Below are 20,841 nucleotides of genomic sequence, written 5' to 3'. Positions count from 1 at the left end.
TAGCTATGGAAGAAAACTGGCGCACTACAGATAAACCCATATCATCACAGAGTAATGGTATAAAAAGCGACACAGAAGGCAACTCAGATAAGAATCTGAAGAGTGTGTTTGCATGGTGAGACAGCCACAGCTACATCTTTGATAAAGAGGGGGCCCAAGAACTAACCTTTAAGTGGTTTTGCTTGGAACATTAGTTTCTAAAGTATTCATTAATTCCAATAGCAGAACTTGATGGCAACACAGCCATTAGTTGTTGGCTCATTCAAGTTAATTTTGTCTAAGAACAATTTTTTTATAATCTAATAAACAAAATAATCCAAAATTTACTGGAACAGTGTGAAAAAGTAAATTACCACTTAGTAAAAACCAAACCAATTTAATGGGTAATAAGACTCAGCAGACTGATCACTGCTTGTCTTTCTTATATAAAAAAAAAAAGTTTTTCAGCCTCACCATCAGAGTCCATTTGATAGCACAAAGCTTTTGAAGTCCATTAAATGACAGCAACCCATAATCATCAAATGGAAACCATTTGGAACACTCGTGAACTTTCCCAGGAGTGTGCAATGCAAAAACATCTAGGAAGTCACAAACAAACTTAAAAATATCTATTGACCTACACACTGCTTTTGGCTCAGAAAAGGCCATAGTCTCCATAGTCAAAAACTGGGCTTCATTATTGAAAAAAGCAATTAAGAACCATTGTAAAAATAAGAAGAATATAAACATTTTTCCCCTTTTTCAGGAAGTACCTGGATGATTCCAAACCCTTTTGGGTGAATGTTGTATGAACCTGAAGGACTCGTTTTAATTGAAGAAACCATGAATTCTGTTTTGTATCAGAATATTCATAAGAAGAATGTCTGGTCTGAAGAGTTTTGGGACATGCAGCAAGATAATGATTCAAAATATAAAAGCACATCCATTGCAGTATGACTACAAAGAAGCAGATTAAAAGTTTTGGACTGACCTAGTTAAGTTCTAGATCTAAACCCAATAAAGATGCCATGGCAGAACCTGAACAGCACCTCTTCATAGAAAAATCTACCAATGCCTCTGAATTAAAGCTGTTATTTGAGAATAAAAAACATTAAATTACTGAAAGTTTGTTTCAGTTATTGCAGCTAAAGGTGCAGCAACAAGCTTTTAGGTGCAAGGGGGCAATTACTTTTCACAGTGGTATTCAAGTGCAGGTTGACTGCTCATTTAACAGATTACATAAGTTTCAAAAAATTCAACATCAAAACATTTGCAATATCAAAGGAAAACAGGAATGGGCAGGTGCTTTTACAAGGCACTGTACTGTGTGGTTAACTAGACTATACTCATCTCAGTATCTCATGAATACTTAAAGGCACACTGCTCACGTGAGAACTAGAGTGTCATGATAGTGTCTGTTTACGGATTAAAAGCACGTCTTACTGTTAGTCATTACAACAATACTACCAAAACAACCTTCTCGCTGACAGAACTAAACTTGAACATGTAGTGTTCATAGTTCCTTTTTTCTGGAACTCTTTCATATTGAAAAATATTGTCCCTTACAAAGTTCCATAACTGCTTCTAAGATATGAATACTTCATAGTGGATTCTAGACTTACCTGATAAGGACACACTGACCATCATGCCTCTTCCACAGACAGCTGTAACACTCATTAGCAATAGCAAAAATGTGGGGTGGAAGCTCTCCAAGATGGTGTTGACTATAAAGTTCAACAGTGGAAGAATCATACAGGCCACTGATTTGCTTGTAAGGATTCACAGCAGCTAATATTGAGCCAATACATGTCTACAAAAGAGAGGAAAAATGAAAAAGGACAGGAAAACAAACATGAATGTACCAACACATGCCACTGTGGTCCTCCCCAAGTGAAGATTCTGACAAATCAACAAGTTGAATTTTTAATGGTTGAGCAAAAACTATCAGCAATGATAGAGACTAGCTGACCACATATAGATGCAGAGGTTTTAATTCAGTTATTTAAAAGAGAGCTAATGTAACAAAAGTGGCGTGCAATTGTACTTTGTTTATAACAGGCCCTTCATATGATCAGTAGTGATCCTTAATCATTTATTTGTCAGATCCACTTAATTCAACTGGAGGATTACTGAGTGTCAAAATATATCACAGCAGCTTGATGAATCAGGCTGAAATCAACTGTGGACAAGGCAGTTATCCACTGCAAAGCAAACTCATGCACACTCCCAAATATTAGGAAAACTTAGACTTTAACTAACCCAACAAAGACGCTTTCGAGATTTAGGAGGAAAACTGAAATATCAACAAAAATATTCACATTCTATATTGAGTGACCAAGCTGGGATTTGATCCTGATCTCTTGGAGGTATAAGGCTATAGCAGTAGTGATTGCAACTATCAAAGAATAATCATTTTTCAATTAAAGTATTAAAAATTCTGAAATTCTAGAAAATCATTCACACCTTCAGTTCCCAGAGCATGTGGCATTTGGACATGGAAGACAGCACACATCTCTTCAATCCTCTTACAAACGAGCCCAGACTGCCTGTATTAAATTCACTGAGTGAACAGGCTACTTCTTCTAAGGAAGTCTTTCTACTCTTCCTTCCCTCATATTTACAAAATAAAGGAACTTTAATTTTTAAAGCATTAAGTAATTTATTCCGAACAAGCAAAATTTATCTCCTATGTCAGCACCAAGCAAAAACAAAAGCTGACTAGACACCAATTCCAGGGAACTCTGAATTCAGGTGTCTCCATTACAGATTGTCTGTTAATTTCATGGCAGACACACCAGGATTGAAGTTGATTACTGCAAGATACTGCCACATGTCAAGCAGACATTCTGTGTCATACAAGTTTGATGTACTTTAGGAATAACACTAAGTGACAGTATAGCAGGAGGAATACAAACACTGACCCTCTCAGACCTTTTTTCTGAAGGTTATGTCCAGCAGGTCCATCAAGTCTATTTACTTCAAATCTCTTTAGTGGAATAAAAACACTGCAGGTGCCTCAGACAGCCCCTGCAAACGACTGTCATGTCACACTGTTTGTTTACAGGAACTTCTGTTTGTAGAAAGGAAACAGACTAGAAAGTTCAGACGGGAACTTCAGTAGTACTGTGCATCCATCGTAATCACTATTTTAAACTTTAAAGGGACATATGAACACAGACGATCATGGATCCAATAAGGAAAAAAATTAAGACAATGATCTTTAATTCTCCAGTTTATATTTGCTACACTACACAAATATGTTTTTAATATAGTAATGGGATTTATGCATATCAAAAGAATCAAATTTTTACCATCAGGAGATCTGCAAGTATCTAATACACAAAATAAGATGATGAATAGTGTGATATTGCGAGGTAAAAAGCTAAGAATAATTCTAAATATCTAAGACTCTTTACAGAGACATTCTGATAATATTCAATCCTAACAGTGGAAAATCCCATTCAAACAAAACATTTTGTGCTGCACCTTCAATAGAGCACGCCACTAAATTGTGCAAAGCACATGAAATTACAATTCAAAGCAACCGTGATAAAATTAAAAAAAATGATAAAGAATATGAACTAATGTGCCTATGAGTAGACTAGCATTAAGAGCTGATAAACAGCACACAATTCGTAGCAGTGCAGCAGGCACCATAAAGAAGTTTCAGAGCAAACTGAATATATTTAAGATAAGTTGAGTTTTTAGGTGCAATTTGATGGTTGACACTCATGACATCTCCTTGATAAACCTAGAAGGAGAGTACAAGAAAGCTGGAAGCACATTCTGCTTTATAATGCAATATTACTGCTCAAATAAATTAATGTATTGAAATTAAAAGCAACAGAACTGCATAAAACGTGGGGTATCCTGCACTAGACATATTGAGTGTCCTTAATATAGGCAATAGACTAAATTGGTTGGATCTTAATATCTCCCTAAAGGGAGTCTTTACCATACCATAGACTCATTTATGGTTTCTAATTAAACTGAGTGGCAAACACCAGACATGATTGCACAGGCAGGTTCCAGGTTCACAATGAATGGTTTTAAAAAAAGTACTTTTCCATGGGCTTCATTTCCAACCACACAGCACAAACAATTCCTTTTCTTTTTATTTCTGCTCCTCCACTCCTCCTAAACGAGTGTTGCCCAGCTCTGCTTCCAACCTGGACTCCCCAGACCAATTGGAAGATGCTCTTAACTCCCAAGCCTGGAGTACTTCCAGTGCTCATTCAATATATGACAGCTTCCCCCAGCAGCCCCCACAGAATCATGCAGGGCAGCCCCATGGGACCATTTTCTCCATGCTGCCCTCTGGGCATCCATCCATACTGGGGCTCACCAGATGGGACACTGTGAACCAGTGTATGGGTTGGGGTCGGGGGGACATTCTAGCCCATAGCAGGCAGTCACCCACTGTCCTGTTCTTCCTGCCTACCAAGCCCAACTAGTGTGTCCCTCCTTGGATGCTAGAGTGCCAGTCCAGGTGTAGATGCACAGTGTCCACATCCTGTCATGGAAGGGGAATATTGCTGCTCCCTTGCTGACCTTCCTTTATTATGGCCAAGCAAGGGAGAAGGGTTGCGGTGGGTTGGCACCCTGCCCAGGATTGGTTCCTGCCTTGTGCCCTGTGTTGGCTGGGATTGGCTCCAGCAGACCCCCGTAACCCTGTGTTCGGATTCAACGGGTTGGAAAATGGATGGATGGAAGGGAGAAGGGTCCATCCCAGATGCAATTCTAGTTCATCACTCACACCTGTCAGCAGCTATATTTAATACACATTCAAAAGGAAGATTAGAAAGATAGAGATCAAAGGCACTATAATACATATACACAAGGTAGTAAGCACTAGATTCACAATACACAAAAGAGTATAATACTATATATTATGTATCTCTGTATCTAGTTAGACAGTGAAAGAGAGAGATAAGTGTGAAATACTGTACTTTGCTCTGCTGATCCCCATTTACAGCAACCAAAGAAGATATATTGATTTTGCCCTTTTCCATAGTGTATACTTGGCCAATCATGTGCCAGCATGGAAGTTGCTCCCAAAGCATTATAGCAATGTGAAACCTCTCCACAAAGGCATTTCTCAGGGTTTGCCTGGAAGCTAACACAAGCCAGTTCTTAACAACACAACTGCCAGTATGATGAACTTGGAGTTGGTATCAGAGTAGTAGCTTGTTTGGCAGAAGGAACAGTAGCCAGATCAAAAAAGGAGGTGCTGGAGATGAAACGGGGCTGTTTATAAGGATAAAGGGCTTCAGAACCACACTGACCTGACCCACAGGTGAGCAACGTCAGTTCTGGAGGGCCACAGTGGCTGTAGGTTTTTGTTCCAAGCCAGCTGTTTATTTAAACATCAGCCCAAGTGCAATTAAGTGTGGGAATTCTTAATAAGCAAGACAACTAAAATGAAGTGTATAAACCTTGCTTGAGCAGTAAGTGCTGCATGACCAATACTTGATTTCTCATTAAGAAATCTGGTTGGGGCAAAAGTCTGCAGTACTGGAGGTCCAATGTTGCTCACTCCCATTTAACAGCTTCATAGGAGATTGGTTGGACTGTTTAAAACCATGAGTTACCTGGTCATCTGTTGGCTTTCTTTGTAGATCTTTGTTCTTTGGCTTCAGCAATTGGATTCACAATTAGGTAAGCCAATCATAATTAAGGCATAAGCATTCTGTTAAATTGATAGCATTTACAGGCCAGAAATTAAGAAAGTGTCTGTGACAAAAACCCATAGTCACTGCGGCCCCCCAGAGAGAGACATTAGGGTTGTTTTTTTCTCCTTAGTTTTGTTGTTTCCTTGTGTTTCACTCCGACTGCCTATTTCATTTTGGTTACAATAAAGTTGGCTACTTTCTTTTACAAGAAAGTTGGTTACTTTCTGCTTCTTTTTCGGCTTGGGGATGACTCGCGGGAATCCTCTCTCAGTCTGAATTACATATAAAATTATGGCAAAGTACAAAGAAATCAGAATTATCTTCAACACTGCAACATCACAGTATGTAGAGTATAATACAGCACACTCTTCTAATGTATGATATCTGAATTACAGAATGTCACACAAAACAATTTAACGAAACTTCTGCATTAACTGAGTGTGCAGATATTGAAATATAAACTTCCACAGAACACATTCGAAAACATACTTTTGATTCCTCTCTACTGTTAACACTAAGAAGTATACACTTGTACTTTAGAATCCTATTTGATCCAAAATATTAAGTCTAGAAAGGTTGAGGCCCGCAGGGCCCCACTGAAACAAGCTTTAAGATATTACAAAACTGCTCTGGTTTGAACTAAAATCCTTCTATTTTTTTTTTTTTTTTTTTTAAAAAGACATTAATTTTTTTTCTTATTGTTTACTCTTATTATTTCAAATGTTTTTCTGAAAATTTTCATTTATGAAATTGATGGTTCTAAGAGGGTCAGTATGAGCATACAATGTTGTATCATTTTTAGAACGATAAATTTACCAGCATGACAACTATTCATGCACTGGGTTCTGTTCCCACCTTGTGATTTAATACGATGCCTGAAACCTTAAGTATGCCAACACTATTATTATGTAAGTAGCTGATGTTGTAAATGTATATGGTTATTTATCTAGCAGGATCCTGCATGCATGACTTTTCACACATAAACCAAAACACACTGGCTGAGTGGTCATTTAGACAGAAAGATGGAGTATATGAAATCTGGATGCCTAGAGAGATGGTGTTTAATCTACTGACTGTATATAATTAACTTATGGTGAGGTCTGTTTAAACTTTAATTTCCATATCACATGGAAGACATACTGTTATACAAACACCACAAAAAGCTACCATAATTATTCTAAAGACTGATGCAAACAGATTATGAAAACAAATTGAAGGAGTTCAAACTTTAAGATTGGGGTGATTAAAATCGAGCAAATATACTCACATAGATCTTATCTTGCTGGTATCGCTGGTGCAGGTTGTGCATGATGGAAGCTTCATGAAGATCCAGCAAGGTGGACATATCTTCCACCCCTTCAATACTGCTCTGGTGCATGGGGAATACCTTCTCCCTGGTGACAGATGACTGCTGCAGATGGATCACCTGAAAGAAACAAAGCTCTGGTGAGCAGGTCTTGTAGTTTGCATCTTGGTGAGCTTCAGAATCAACAACATGAGAAGGAGAACATGACAGCTTTCATTTCTAGCTGCTCACAACCCTCAAAAGGAATCTTGATCAGTCATAGCAGACACTTTAAAAGAACCAACCCCAAAACATGAGGTGAATAACAGCACAGGCAAATTAAATCCTGAATATCTGACTTTCAAAACTAGTAATATGAGGTTTTAGGATTTTGGAGAAGTAGCCTTCACTTCCTTAAGCACAAAGTCTCATGTAAAAGTAGCATACTATATACACATTTTAGCATTCTCATTTTAAACCATTCTCTTTGACCCTCAGTTAACCAGTCATATCAACCTGTGTTTTTTCATTCCATGGCTTATTGTGGTGTACGACTACAAAGCTAGCAACACTACAAAACTCACAGGTATCCTGTGGGCCCAAATAGCTTCAGCAGATATTTGGAGGCTGTCAAATTACTTGCTTTGAAATGGATCCACTATTTCTCAAGCAGGAAGCTTTTGGGATACACAAGCAAGATATTTACAGATGACCTTTGATCTTGTTCTGGGCTCTGCATATTATTTCAGTAAAGAGGAAATGTATCTCATGCAAAGAGTATGAACTTAAGAGATCAAAATGAGGTAGCAGCTACAACTGTGTACTTTCCTCAGCACGGATTATTTCACATGAAGTAAAGGAAACACTACACCCAGACTAGTGAATGTGCATTGTGGGAGATTAGGGCTTGAGTAGCTATTTGATTTAAACTAAAAGGACTGTTCCTTGACTTGTTGACAAAGTGTTGAATTGCTTAATTATCATATAAACGTCAAGCTTTAAAACATGTAAAAATAATTGGGTTCAAGCTTAGCAGCAACAGTTTTTCTCAAAAATTACCAAACAATTCTGACATCATGTTAATTGCCTTTCTTCAGTTTTTCCCAGGGTCTAAACAAGTTGATTACTTGTTGGTGTGGTGCAGTCATGGTACCACACACAGTAGATTCAAATAACCAATAGCATTTTACTCAACTCAGTCTCTCCAAATTTAACAAATGGTATTCTACTTGGGCCACCACTGTTACACAAATGAGACTCACTACATCTCTAACCTGGTATCGTATCCTCTATCTCATGCCTATCATCTCCACAAGCATAAGCATCCTGTTCAGATGAGCACAACATATAGGTTTCCATAGTCTTTGTTGGCAGTACTCTCACTGATAGATGAACATCAGGTTTAGATTAATCCTATCACAAAGTGCTGTGCAAAGAAGTTAACGGTAATATCAAAAAGAAATTTTAAATCTGCACCCAGTAAAATATTATATATATATATATATATATATATATATATATATACACACGCACACACACACACACCACACAAGAATCTGGTTTCAGAGATTGTGATCAAATCATTAAAGACAGACAGGTGGACAAATGAAGAGAATTGCCTAAATATGTTGTGTAAATGTAAACTGGATATAATAAACAGATTTTAGATGAATGTCTACACTCCGTTTCTGGTACCAAACAGAGTTTTAACTTTTAAAGGCAACAGTCAGAGAGGCTAAATTATCTTCCTGCACCACTTACAAATTACACTATATTGCCAAAAGTATTGGGACATCTGCCTTTACACACACATATTAAGTTTAATGACATCACATTCTTAATACATAGGCTTTAATATGGAGCTGGCCCACCCTTTTCAGCTATAACAGCTGCAACTCTTCTGGGAAGGCTTTGCCACAAGGTTTAGGAGTGTGTTTAAGGGAATTTTTGACCATTCTTCCAGGAGAACATTTGTGACGTCAGACACTGATATTGGATGAGAAGGCCCGACTCACAGTCTCTACTCTAATTCATCCCAAAGGTGTTCTGTCGGGTTGAGGTCAGGGCTCTGTGCAGGCCAGTCAAGTTCCTCCACACCAAAGTCGCTCATCCATTTCTTTATAGATCTTGCTTTGTGCACTGGTGCGCAGTCATGTTGGAAATGGAAGGGGCCATCCCCAAACTGTTCCCACAAAGGTGGGAGTATGAAATTGTCCAAAATGACTTTGTATCCTGAAGCATTAAGAGTTCCTTTCACTGGAAATACGGGGCCCACACCCAACCCCTGAAAAACAACCCAACAACATGATCCCCCCCCTTCCATCAAACTTTATACTTGGGACAATTCAGTCAGCCAAGTACCATTCTCATGGCAACTGGCAAACCCAGGCTTGTCCATCGGATTGCCAGACAGAGAAGCATGATTCGTCTCTCCATGGCTCTAAAGTCCAGTGGTGGTGTGCTTTAAACCACTGCATCAGACGTGTTGCATTGCACTTGGTGATGCAATTCTTGGATGCAGCTGTTCGGCCATGGAAACCCATTTCATGAAGATCTCTACAAACTATTCTTGAGCTTTTGGAGGTCTGTAGTTATATACAGTACTCTACAGAAAGTTAGTGACTTCTGCACACTGTGCCTCAGCATACGCTGTCCTCGCTCTGTGATTTTACGTGACCTACCACTTTGTGACAGAGTTGCTGTTGTTCCCAATTGCTTCCACTTTGTTATAATACCACTATCAGTTAACCGTGGAATATTTCGTAGCGAAGAAATTTCATGAATGGACTTATTGCACAGGTGGCATCCTATCACGATACCACACTTGAATTCACTGAGCTCCTGAGAGCGACAAATTCTTTCACAAATGTTTGAAGCAGTAGTCTGCATGCCGAGGTGCTTGATTTTATACAGCTGTGGCCATGAAAGTGATTGGACCACCTGAATTCAATGATTTGGAGGGGTATCCCAATACTTTTGGCATTACAGTGTATGTTAAAAACCTTAAGCTTGTGAATATGTGAGGCTATATGAGACATATTTAATACATTTTTAAAAGTTTTTAAATCATCAAAAGCTTACAAAAAAAAAACATTTCAGTACAAATTGATGACAAAGAAAGAAGCAGCCTCTGAGACCTTTTCAGTTCAAAGGCCCTTACCAAACTCCTACATTTTTCTTTAAAAGCACAGGCATTTTTCTCAATTTTCACCTTTCATCCACACTATACCAGCATTTTCAACCAACAAAAATGAATACTTTGAAAGCACAGGCATGATGTTTAAGTGTGGATGGGTGAAATCAAAGATTTTTGAATATGCAGATTCCATCGTACTCTGGCTTGTTCGTGCTTATTACGTGTTTTATTATTTAGTAGACAGATGTACTACAAGATACATTTCAAATGGATGGTGGGCTGCAAACATTAATGCTGAATGCACCAAGGTCTACGCTAAGTACTTAGAATTCAACCCTTCTTAGACGGGTACAACAGCAAGTGCTTCTATAAAGAAACAAAAGTTTAACTACATTTGAATCTGTAAATTTACTGTATCATACAAAACCTATCTTGAATTACTCTATACTATAGTTAGCCTTCCAATATATTCAATGAAACAAGGCAGAAGTAAGGTAGGAAACTAGTGACCTTGTTCACTGGCTAGTGGTTACAGTGAACAGTAAACATTGACATTCATTTAGAGATATCAGTTCCAATATAACACAGAAGTCTATTTAAAGTACTGGATTCACCATTTGTTATTTCTATTATACTGCTGTCATGGCCCATTGACAGCATATATGTATAAATCTCTGTGCGGAGTGCAAATGACAGTAAACCTAAATATGAACTTAAGAGAACACTCTACGATAGATAGACAGACAGACACACACTTTATTAATCCCAAGGGGAAATTCACATACTCCAGCAGCAGCATACTGATACAAAAAACAATATTAAAGAGTAATAAAAAATGCAGTTAAAAACAGACAATAATTTTGAATAATATTAACGTTTACCCCCCCGGGTGGAATTGAAGCGTCGCATAGTTTGGGGGAGGAACGATCTCCTCAGTCTGTCTGTTAGCAATTAGGCCAAGGTGACTGCACATGATGCAAGTACTACTTCATACATGCAAGAAAACCTACCGTTAAGTTTCAGGACCTCACAGCAGACAGTCAAATGGGGAAGTGTGAAAGGGGTGGGGGATTGAAAAGCCACAAGGTAACCTCCAAAACAAGATGATAGCTTCAAAATATCAGCCTTTGCAAAGGGGCACTTTTGAAGAATTCTCCTCTGGGATTGGTTGTTGATGTAGGCATAAAGATTTAGCTAAGGTGTAGTGGCAGCTGGAGCCACCTGGAGCAACATTCTGCACCAAAGAGATCAGAATTAAATCCCGCTGTCTGGCATCAACTGTCAAACAGTACTCACAGATGGTGTGTTATGGGCCATTTAATGCTTGAAAGGAGTTGTACAAAAGGAACTGAAAGTCCGTACAGAGGTAGCACAAAGCATCTACACAGTAGCAAGACACAAAAGGCTGGCCATCTGTTTCGGAGAGGTTTAGAAACCAAAAAAAGGGAATATTTTTAAAAGCTTTTTCTAACTCGGAGTAAGAGAGTTTACTGCAAAGACTCTCATTAGCCAATAAGAATGCACAGCTATAAGCATCAGCCATCAGCAATAAAACCACCACAACAGCAGCCCTAACAGTGGTGCTGCCTCATATTAGCAATAATTTTTCCTGGAAAACAAATCCCTCCAAGGACTCCTGGGTTTGCTCTTTGCAAGCTTTCAGGAAAATAGCCAAGGGAACATCTTTGCTAGATACGCCTAAAACTTCAATTTGATCCCCTCCACCCAAAGAAGTAGCAGCTTCTGCTTCTATTACAAGTTGTGCCCACATTGAAAAGCTTGTCACCCTTTTGATGTAAGTGAACCCAGCAACCTTGTGACTTGTACCTGCAACCTCATTTTCTTGGGTCAGTAAATAAAGTCAAGAACAAACAGCGAGGATGTGGACATAGAGTGACTAATAAGTGAAGTTTTGCATGCTTCTGCTAGACCATTCCTTTGATCAATCCCATAACAACTCCACTTACAGTCATAAATAACACTCCAATGAACCTGAACACTTTTTGGAACAGGTGCTCCACTTTCATCGGTGGAGAACAAGCTGCTCATGTCTGGGATGGAACCATATATATTGAGGTGTTAATTCTCATCCCAATCATTTGACACCTTGATGTGGCAGTTAGATGTCAAGAAGACACAACTCTCACTTCACAACTACAGGGACTGAATGGCATACAGCAAACTCAGCAACACATATTCTTGTAGTACAGTATCTGACACAAGATACCTTGAGGTATGGGATCATCCTACTAAATGTTAATAAAATGTGAAGACAGAAATGGCAAACTCTTATAGGCACCATTGTCTAAGAAAGGACAAACTGTTTTTCTAATGTACAGCTGCTAGTCTCCATTTGAGAAACTAAATGTGATCCTTCTAGAACTAGAACACAACTTACCCCCCCTTTTAACATAAGCCCCATCCAGAGCAAAGGGACTATTTATCTGGACCCAGTCCTAATGCCAGGAATGCAGTGACACTTGCCAAAATATGTCATTTGGTTCAAAGTGTCTGGTGAAGCTCAGTCTGAAGATATTTTGTAGGGTCTAATGCAGAGAAGGAGGAGAACCAAATATAGTAAAACCTTAATTATCTGCCATTCAGTTAACCATCAGTCACTGTTAACCATCGGGGCCACAAGAAAAAACTGCACACACACACACCAGTGCCTACCTATTACTGTACTACTACCATGCGGTATGCAACGAGCTTATGCACATTGGAACAACTTTCCCTTGTGTTAGCAGTGTTCTACCCTTGCACCACAGGTCTTGCAGCATTTTGAAATCAAAGTGTCAATTATGTACCAGTTTTAATAGTATTTCATAGCTTTTCTCCTTTTTTCAATTTATCTGCCATACACTGATGTGGTGTTGAAATTGTCACAAAAAATTGAAATTATTAAACGTTTACGAAACGGCGAAAGTGCTTAATTATTGCTTCAATTAATGGAGTAGGAAGGACAACAGTGAATGATATAAAGCAAGATGCCGACAAAATTTAAAAATGTGTTAAAAATGGAAACCACTGACAGTAATGTTCTTCTGTATTAATGTTAATGTTTTTCTGTACTGTAATTTTCTTTACTATATATTAACAAAATATAACAGAATTTATAATGTGCAGGCACATATTGATGGGCTGTGGGGGAGCAGAAAAGGGTGGAATGCTGTAAGTGATGGGACTGGCTGAAGGGCTTCTGTTCTTGAAGAGGCGGAAACAACTGTTAGGAGATGAGTGAAAGGAAAAGCTGGGACAAAAAGGACAGTGCGGCTGAAGGAAGTTTTGAGTAGGGAGTCGGGAGACAGTAAGTAGGAGTATTTGCGGTATACAGAGAAATACAGAATGTAAGTGAAAGGAGATAAAGTGAGTGTAGGGAAAGTTTTCTTTTACCGTTCTGAAGGTGTGCTCCATAACCCAGATAATGGAGTATAAGAAAAGGGTGCAGTTTGTTACGGAACAGACTCCAAGAAACCACAGAAAACTCCATTACTTCCGAGTTGTGCATATTACACTGGTCATTACAATATTATATACATTAATTAGTTTTGTTAATACTATATAGTTGGGCGGTATGACCAAAATTCTATATCGCAGTAGTTTTTTAAAATTATACCGGTTTCACGGTATTCAATTGTATTTTTTTCCCATGCATGAGTGGATGTTAACCTCATTTTCCACTGCAATTACTGCAGTAGACTAGCTAAGAATAACCTATTCCACTGTCATGAGAATTGTACAAAAATCATTTTAATGTGCACACAAGTATTAATACAGGTTTGCATGGCCCCATAAAGTGATAGATTTCAAGGGGGTGGCACTAATGAAGTGAAGGAATCACATTGCATAATAGTTGCAGTCAAAATATAGAACCTTTTTATTGAACAAATTTTGCAAACAACTTAAACTATAATTTTGACAACATATTTTCAACCATCCAAAGAGGCATTTAGACGTAGTAAAATATCCAGAGGTGTTTATCAAAAGTTGTATTGCAATGAAGCTATCTTAAAAAAATGAATAAATAGTATTTTTTTTGTAAACCAACTACACTTTCTGCTAATATTAGCAATCTGTGTCCACTGACACGTTAAAGAGACTTTTTACAAAACTTTACCATCATTAAACTGCATAATATTTAAACTAATAAATAATAAAATAAATAATAGTGCAACTTCCAGTAATAATACTTTTACTTCAAGCCCAGGTACATTACACAGTATTCACCAAATAAAAATAAAATAAAACAAGTGCAACTTGGTGATGGCGTCTTTACCAGCTGAACCATCATATTGCAAATTGCATTAATATGGACCTTGCTTCCAGCTAAGCTATATACATGAACAATAAAACTACAACTTGCATTTATAATGCTATTTGTGGTATAGCGGGTCCGCTTGCTTCAAAAAAAAAAAAAGGCAAGTTTTTAAATCCAGTTAGCCGTGTCCGTCTCCGTGGGCACGATTGCACGACCATGGGCAGTTAATGAGGTAATTGGGCAGAGTTACACCTGCACCTTCGATCGTTCTCAATTGCTTCATCGACTTCCTGCGTTGTGTGATTAAGGCGCTGCGCCCACGGAGATGTACAGGTATATTTATGAGCCGGAAGGATAGGGGAAGGGAAAAAGAAAAGATAGAAAATAAGAAGGTTAAAGAAGGGAAAAAGGCAGTCATGGGAGACGATCCAGACACCAGGAAGGAGAAGGCAGCACGAGCTGGGGATCCGTGAGGGAGTGCAGGCTGAGGCGCTCTAGGGGCTGTTTCGCCCCACTGACTAAGCGTGTAGAGTGGGGCGAGTGAGATGTAAGACCTCCTAATGGATCCGAGGAGTGACTGAGTGAGCGTGAAGGAAGACAGGAAGTGTGCTGACCTGAGACGGTCTGGCTGCGCAGTGTGGCGGCAGCCAAGACTGGGGTTGGCAAAAAGGAGTTCCTGCTACGGAGGCTCCGGCAGCAACATCAGTGATGGGTGAGCCAGGGAGACAGAAGGTGGTGGGCTGTGATCGGGTGAGAAGAGGGACTGCATTTTAACCTCTATTTTAACAAATATATTTATTATGGATTTTATCCCCACGTTTCATTGGTTTTATGGCTTTGCTATTTATTTGGGTACTGTATTTTTTTTCTTCTTTAACACTGCACAATGGACAGTTTTGGTTTTACTTTTGACTGTTTTTAATAAAAGTACTTGAGCACTTTCTACCATTCCCTGGCTGGCTGAGATTTGCCAGCTCATCTCGGTCATAACTCATCAATGGTGTTGGTTCAACAGACTCCCATGTGGGAAGCAGGAGTCTATAGGGGACCAGCATCATCACACTATTGCACAGTACCCAGGTACATTACACAGTATTGAAAAAAATAAAATAAAACAAGTGCTACTTGGTTTGCAGTATTATCCAATACTACAGAAACAGTATTCACACATTTGAAAATAATATTGGTCCAGATCCAACCTTTTAAAACCAAAGTATCTCCAGACAACAGACATGACTTCTTTATTCGGCAAAAGTTCTTCTGTGTCATGTTCAACTATATCGACTGCTACAGCGTCAGTTTCAGAATGTTCTCTGTTCATTTTCACCACGCAATACCTCCACTAACACATGGACTCTGTTGCATGCATGTTTAGCGATGTAGCAGTGAAAATGTTCCCCCCCTTAAACATTTCCCCGCTGCGCCACGTTCCGAACGTTGTTTAGGCTATTTAAACCGGTGTTGTGGTATAAGAAAAATCCATATCATAACAAAAATAAAAAACGGTTTTCGGTATGAACCGGTATACCGCCCAGCACTAATTCTATATTATATTTGGTTAATATAGTTTTGTTTATCAAATAAATGCAACTATTTACTAAAGCAATTTATTGAATATCATTTTTAAAGTAGTAATTCTGTCATCCATCTTTTCTCTTATCCATCAAAGCCTCGGTCCCGACCCCTAACAGGTTATCGAGGTTTTACTGTACAACACTTGGCACTTGGGGCCAAGCACATATAGTTAAAAAGATGGCCTATTGTAATCTTTGCTCCTTTTAAAACACTACTTCTAACTTCCAGCTTGGCTAGGATGATTCTATGAATAGTGGTAATACCTTTCTATACGGACTTGTGAGGCACTACAATAATCGACATACTTTATTATTTCTCCTCCCTGCAATGCAGGTAAACAGAAAATATGTAAATGCATGACTTTGAATATAATATCTAGTTACTATACCACCTATACTTTTAACAAGTGTGCGGAATAAAGTGCATTATATAAGAGGAAATCTTAAATAAACATAAAGAACAGTCTGTTTTCATTGAAGTCTCACATATTAACACAGAAAAATGGCAGCTATTGTTAGCCAGTATTGTTCAGTGATACTTGAGCATTTTGAATTTGGTATATACGAATACCTCTGCCAAGTTGTCTACTCTCTGTCACACACTCCAACAGGCACATATGGAACAACAAGCAACTGCACGCCTCAAGTCATTTCACTGAGGAGGAAGGTCAAGAGACATCGTTTAGACTTCAGATTTGCATCTGACTCCATTTCTATGATTCTTCACAGAAATATGTGGTGTTATGCATTGCTACTGAATGTATTATTATTATGAACAGTATCCATCCATCCATTTTCCAACCCGCTGAATCCGAACACAGGGTCACGGGGGTCTGCTGGAGCCAATCCCAGCCAACACAGGGCACAAGGCAGGAACCAATCCAGGGCAGGGTGCCAACCCACCGCAGTATGAACAGTATGTAAAATTGATATGCATTATTACTCTAGTGTATTTAATATATCTGGAATTTAAAATTTTACCAGAGGCCCATTTCAATATTTCCCTACACAAAATTTGAGCTACAAAATTACAACTGATATTTGATATCTTATTACAATAAACTTGCCATGTTTTTTCTGAAATTAATTTTTTAAACTTTTGTGAAATTAGCAACTTTTTAAAACTTTGATGCTTAATGAGGCCATCTTTCCTTGGCTATAATATAGCAATTTGGCAGTATTCGTGCATTTAATGCATACTGATGCTCAATCGTGATGTCTAGTTTCTGTTAAAACAGAATAAAAAAATGTATTGTTGATGAAACTGTTGTATGCTTCCATTTATTTCAACATTTTATGCTTTATGTATTTCCATCCAAGTACAAAAGAAAGGTGCAGGTTAAAAAAAAAATATAGCTATACAATACATCAATACAGTGTTTAGCAAATAGTGTTTAAGTAGATACATTTATGGAGGGTGCGTAAAATAGGGGCTGAGAAGGAAAATTTAGTGAGCATAAACAACTGATTCTCCATTCAAGGCAGTATGACCAAATGTAGCATTGCAGATGTCTTAGAGCATGCGCACTATTAGGCATTTACCATGAAATGCATTAAATACGTTCATTGTTTTTACTTAGAGGCTGTTTTGTTTTTGTTTACCAATCATGTGACTGGAACCACATGGCTTTTTTAAATGTACCCCATAACTGAACTTATTGTACATCCAGATAGATAGATAGATAGATAGATAGATAGATAGATAGATAGATAGATAGATAGCATCTGGAAAGTATTCACAGTGCATTACTTTTTCCACATTTTGTTATGTTACAGCCTTATTCCAAAATGGATTAAATTCATTTTTTTCCTCAGAATTCTACTCACAACACCCCATAATGACAACGTGAAAAAAGTTTACTTGAGGTTTTTGCAAATTTATTAAAAATAAAAAAACTGAGAAATCACATGTACATAAGTATTCACAGCCTTTGCTCAATACTTTGTCGATGCACCTTTGGCAGCAATTACAGCCTCAAGTCTTTTTGAATATGATGCCACAAGCTTGGCACACCTATCCTTGGCCAGTTTCGCCCATTCCTCTTTGCAGAACCTCTCAAGCTCCATCAGGTTGGATGGGAAGTGTCGGTGCACAGCCATTTTAAGATCTCTCCAGAGATGTTCAATCGGATTCAAGTCTGGGCTCTGGCTGGGCCACTCAAGGACATTCACAGAGTTGTCCTGAAGCCACTCCTTTGATATATTGGCTGTGTGCTTAGGGTCGTTGTCCTGCTGAAAGATGAACCGTCGCCCCAGTCTGAAGTCAAGAGCACTCTGGAGTAGGTTTTCATCCAGGATGTCTCTGTACATTGCTGCAGTCATCTTTCCCTTTATCCTGACTAGTCTCCCAGTCCCTGCCGCTGAAAAACATCCCCACAGCATGATGCTGCCACCACCATGCTTCACTGTAGGGATGGTATTGGCCTGGTGACGAGCAGTGCCTGGTTTCCTCCAAACGTGACGCCTGGCACTCACACCAAAGAGTTCAATCTTTGTCTCATCAGACCAGAGAATTTTCTTTCTCATGGTCTGAGTGTCCTTCAGATGCCTTTTGGCAAACTCCAGGCGGGCTGTCACGCGCCTTTTACTAAGGAGTGGCTTCCGTCTGGCCACTCTACCATACAGGCCTGATTGGTGGATTGCTACAGAGATGGATGTCCTTCTGGAAGTTTCTCTTCTCTTTACAGAGGACGTCTGGAGCTCTGACAGAGTGACTATCGGGTTCTTGGTCACCTCCCTGACTAAGGCCCTTCTCCCCCGATCGCTCAGTTTAGATGGCCGGCCAGCTCTAGGAAGAGTCCTGGTGGTTTCGAACTTCTTCCACTTACGGATGATGGAGGCCACTGTGCTCATTGGGACCTTCAAAGCAGCAGAAATTTTTTTGTAACTTTCCCCATATTTGTGCCCCGAGACAATCCTGTCTCAGAGGTCTACAGACCTTTGACTTCATGCTCGGTTTGAGCTCTGACATGAACCGTCAACTGTGGGACCTTATATAGACAGGTGTGTGCCTTTCCAAATCATGTCCAGTCAACTGAATTTACCACTGGTGGACTCCAATTAAGCTGCAGAAACATCTCAAGGATGATCAGGAGAAACAGGATGCATCTGAGCTCAATTTTGAGCTTCATGGCAAAGGCTGTGAATACTTATGTACAAGTGCTTTCTCAGTTATTTTTAATAAATTTGCAAAAATCTGAAGTAAACTTTTTTCACGTTGTCATTATGGGGTGTTGTGTGTAGAATTCTGAGGAAAAAAATGAATTTAATCCATTTTGGAATAAGGCTGTAACATAACAAAATGTGGAAAAAGTGATGCGCTGTGAATACTTTCCGGATGCACTGTAGATAGATAGATAGATAGATAGATAGATAGATAGATAGATAGATAGATAGATAGATAGATAGATAGATAGATAGATAGATAGATAGATAGATAGATAGATAGATAGATAGTCTGCTTTTTACGAGAAAACTATCTATCTATCTAACAGATTTAGATCGGGGTTTTTTTTCTTTTTTTTTTACCAATTATGGCACTAGTGTACAGTGCACTTAGCTTTCATCAGTCCATGATGAGCAAAGCATTTAATATTAGTATACAGCCTTCTCTTAGGCTCAGATTTGCACTCACCTCTGTGAGCTTTTTCTAAATGAGGATCAAAACATGCACTATTTTACTAAATTTAGACATTGTTATATCCTAAATTGAAGCTCATTAAACTACTTAATATTAACCTTGAGCATGACTCTGCTTTTGAATTCTCTGCAAATACAGTTAAGCTCATGTCAGACTCAGGGTGTCGTGTAATGATCCACTTTACAGAGTTAAGCCCAAATAATTCTCCTGTATTCTCCTGCCATCTAGTGGATGACTTAACAAGCAGCTGCACATTATTTCTATGCATTCTGCCCTTTTATGGTAACTCATGAATTCTTATTAGAGGGGCAGAGCCTTCAACCAAAATCACGACAGCAGACAAACAGCTGTAAAGCCAGCTTAAAACAAACAAAGTGAACTACTGCTTGAATCAAGTGGTAATGATGATCATGTGAATTAGTCATCAGACGTGAACACGGACATCGATGCTGACACCTATTCAATAGATTCCGATCTGCCAAGTTTCAATGATTTTTCACATTTTGTGTCGACTTCATACTACTGCTGACAATCCAATGCTTTCTCTTTGCCCATAAATGGGTGACCCCAGTTTAAAAATGTGTGTTCATCAAAATTATCTGGACTATTTGCAATGTCAGTCTGGGGAGAAAACAGTTGTTGATATGAACTAGAGAGAGTAGTGTTGAAAAAGTCACAGTAAACCTTTTGCTTTTCACAGTTACTGGCAGCCTGCCACTGTAGACACGTAAGGGTGCTTTCAGTCTCTTGGTACTGTAGCATATAATGGGTAAACCAGTTCAGAGATGGCACTGGTCCACAAACTGGTTGCTGTAGACACTATTTCCCATAAAATTAGCGAGTGTCATTTTTCACTTATTAGGAAATTCCTGAATTTCACTAATAACAATGACTGAGGAAGCCAATCACCCAGCACTGGACTGAACCAACAGTGGAATATGTATCAGGTGATCATTAAAAGCATGCGGAAGATGTATGTTCTTGATTGTGTCACAAACATTGACAAATGTCTTATGGGTTAAAGGAGGAAGCTGTCATGGATACAATACATTTCATCCAAACGGGCACAATTCATTATCAGGTTTTGCATGCTATGTGACGCAAACACTAGATACATCTGGAACTCGATTTTTGCACTGCTAGAAGGACCAGGTGGAATGGCAACTACAGTCAATATGTGTCACTAAGTCATCTGTGCTGTCACTGGTGGACCCTTTGCTTGACCAAGGTTCCTGAAAAGTGATGTACCATTTCTATACCTCACTTGAACAGCTTGAGATTTTACTTCAAAAGAAAA

At 38.8% G+C, this 20,841-nt stretch overlaps 1 protein-coding gene across 1 annotated transcript in view; it reads right to left on the bottom strand.

The window, feature by feature from the left end:
• Positions 1-20,841, bottom strand: part of LOC114656608 (unconventional myosin-X-like) — a 441,287-nt gene that overhangs the window by 271,530 nt on the left and 148,916 nt on the right. The window contains exons 3-4 of the mRNA XM_051931412.1: positions 6,919-7,077; positions 1,602-1,789 (exon numbers count right to left, since the gene is read on the bottom strand). Coding sequence (XP_051787372.1) covers positions 1,602-1,789; positions 6,919-7,077 — 347 coding nt within the window. The remainder of the gene's footprint in view (positions 1-1,601; positions 1,790-6,918; positions 7,078-20,841) is intronic.

Source organism: Erpetoichthys calabaricus, chromosome 8, assembly GCF_900747795.2.
Source record: "Erpetoichthys calabaricus chromosome 8, fErpCal1.3, whole genome shotgun sequence".
Classification (NCBI taxonomy): domain Eukaryota; kingdom Metazoa; phylum Chordata; class Cladistia; order Polypteriformes; family Polypteridae; genus Erpetoichthys; species Erpetoichthys calabaricus.
The sequence above is the reverse complement of the archived record's forward strand: the minus strand, read 5'-3'. Positions and strand labels throughout refer to the sequence as shown.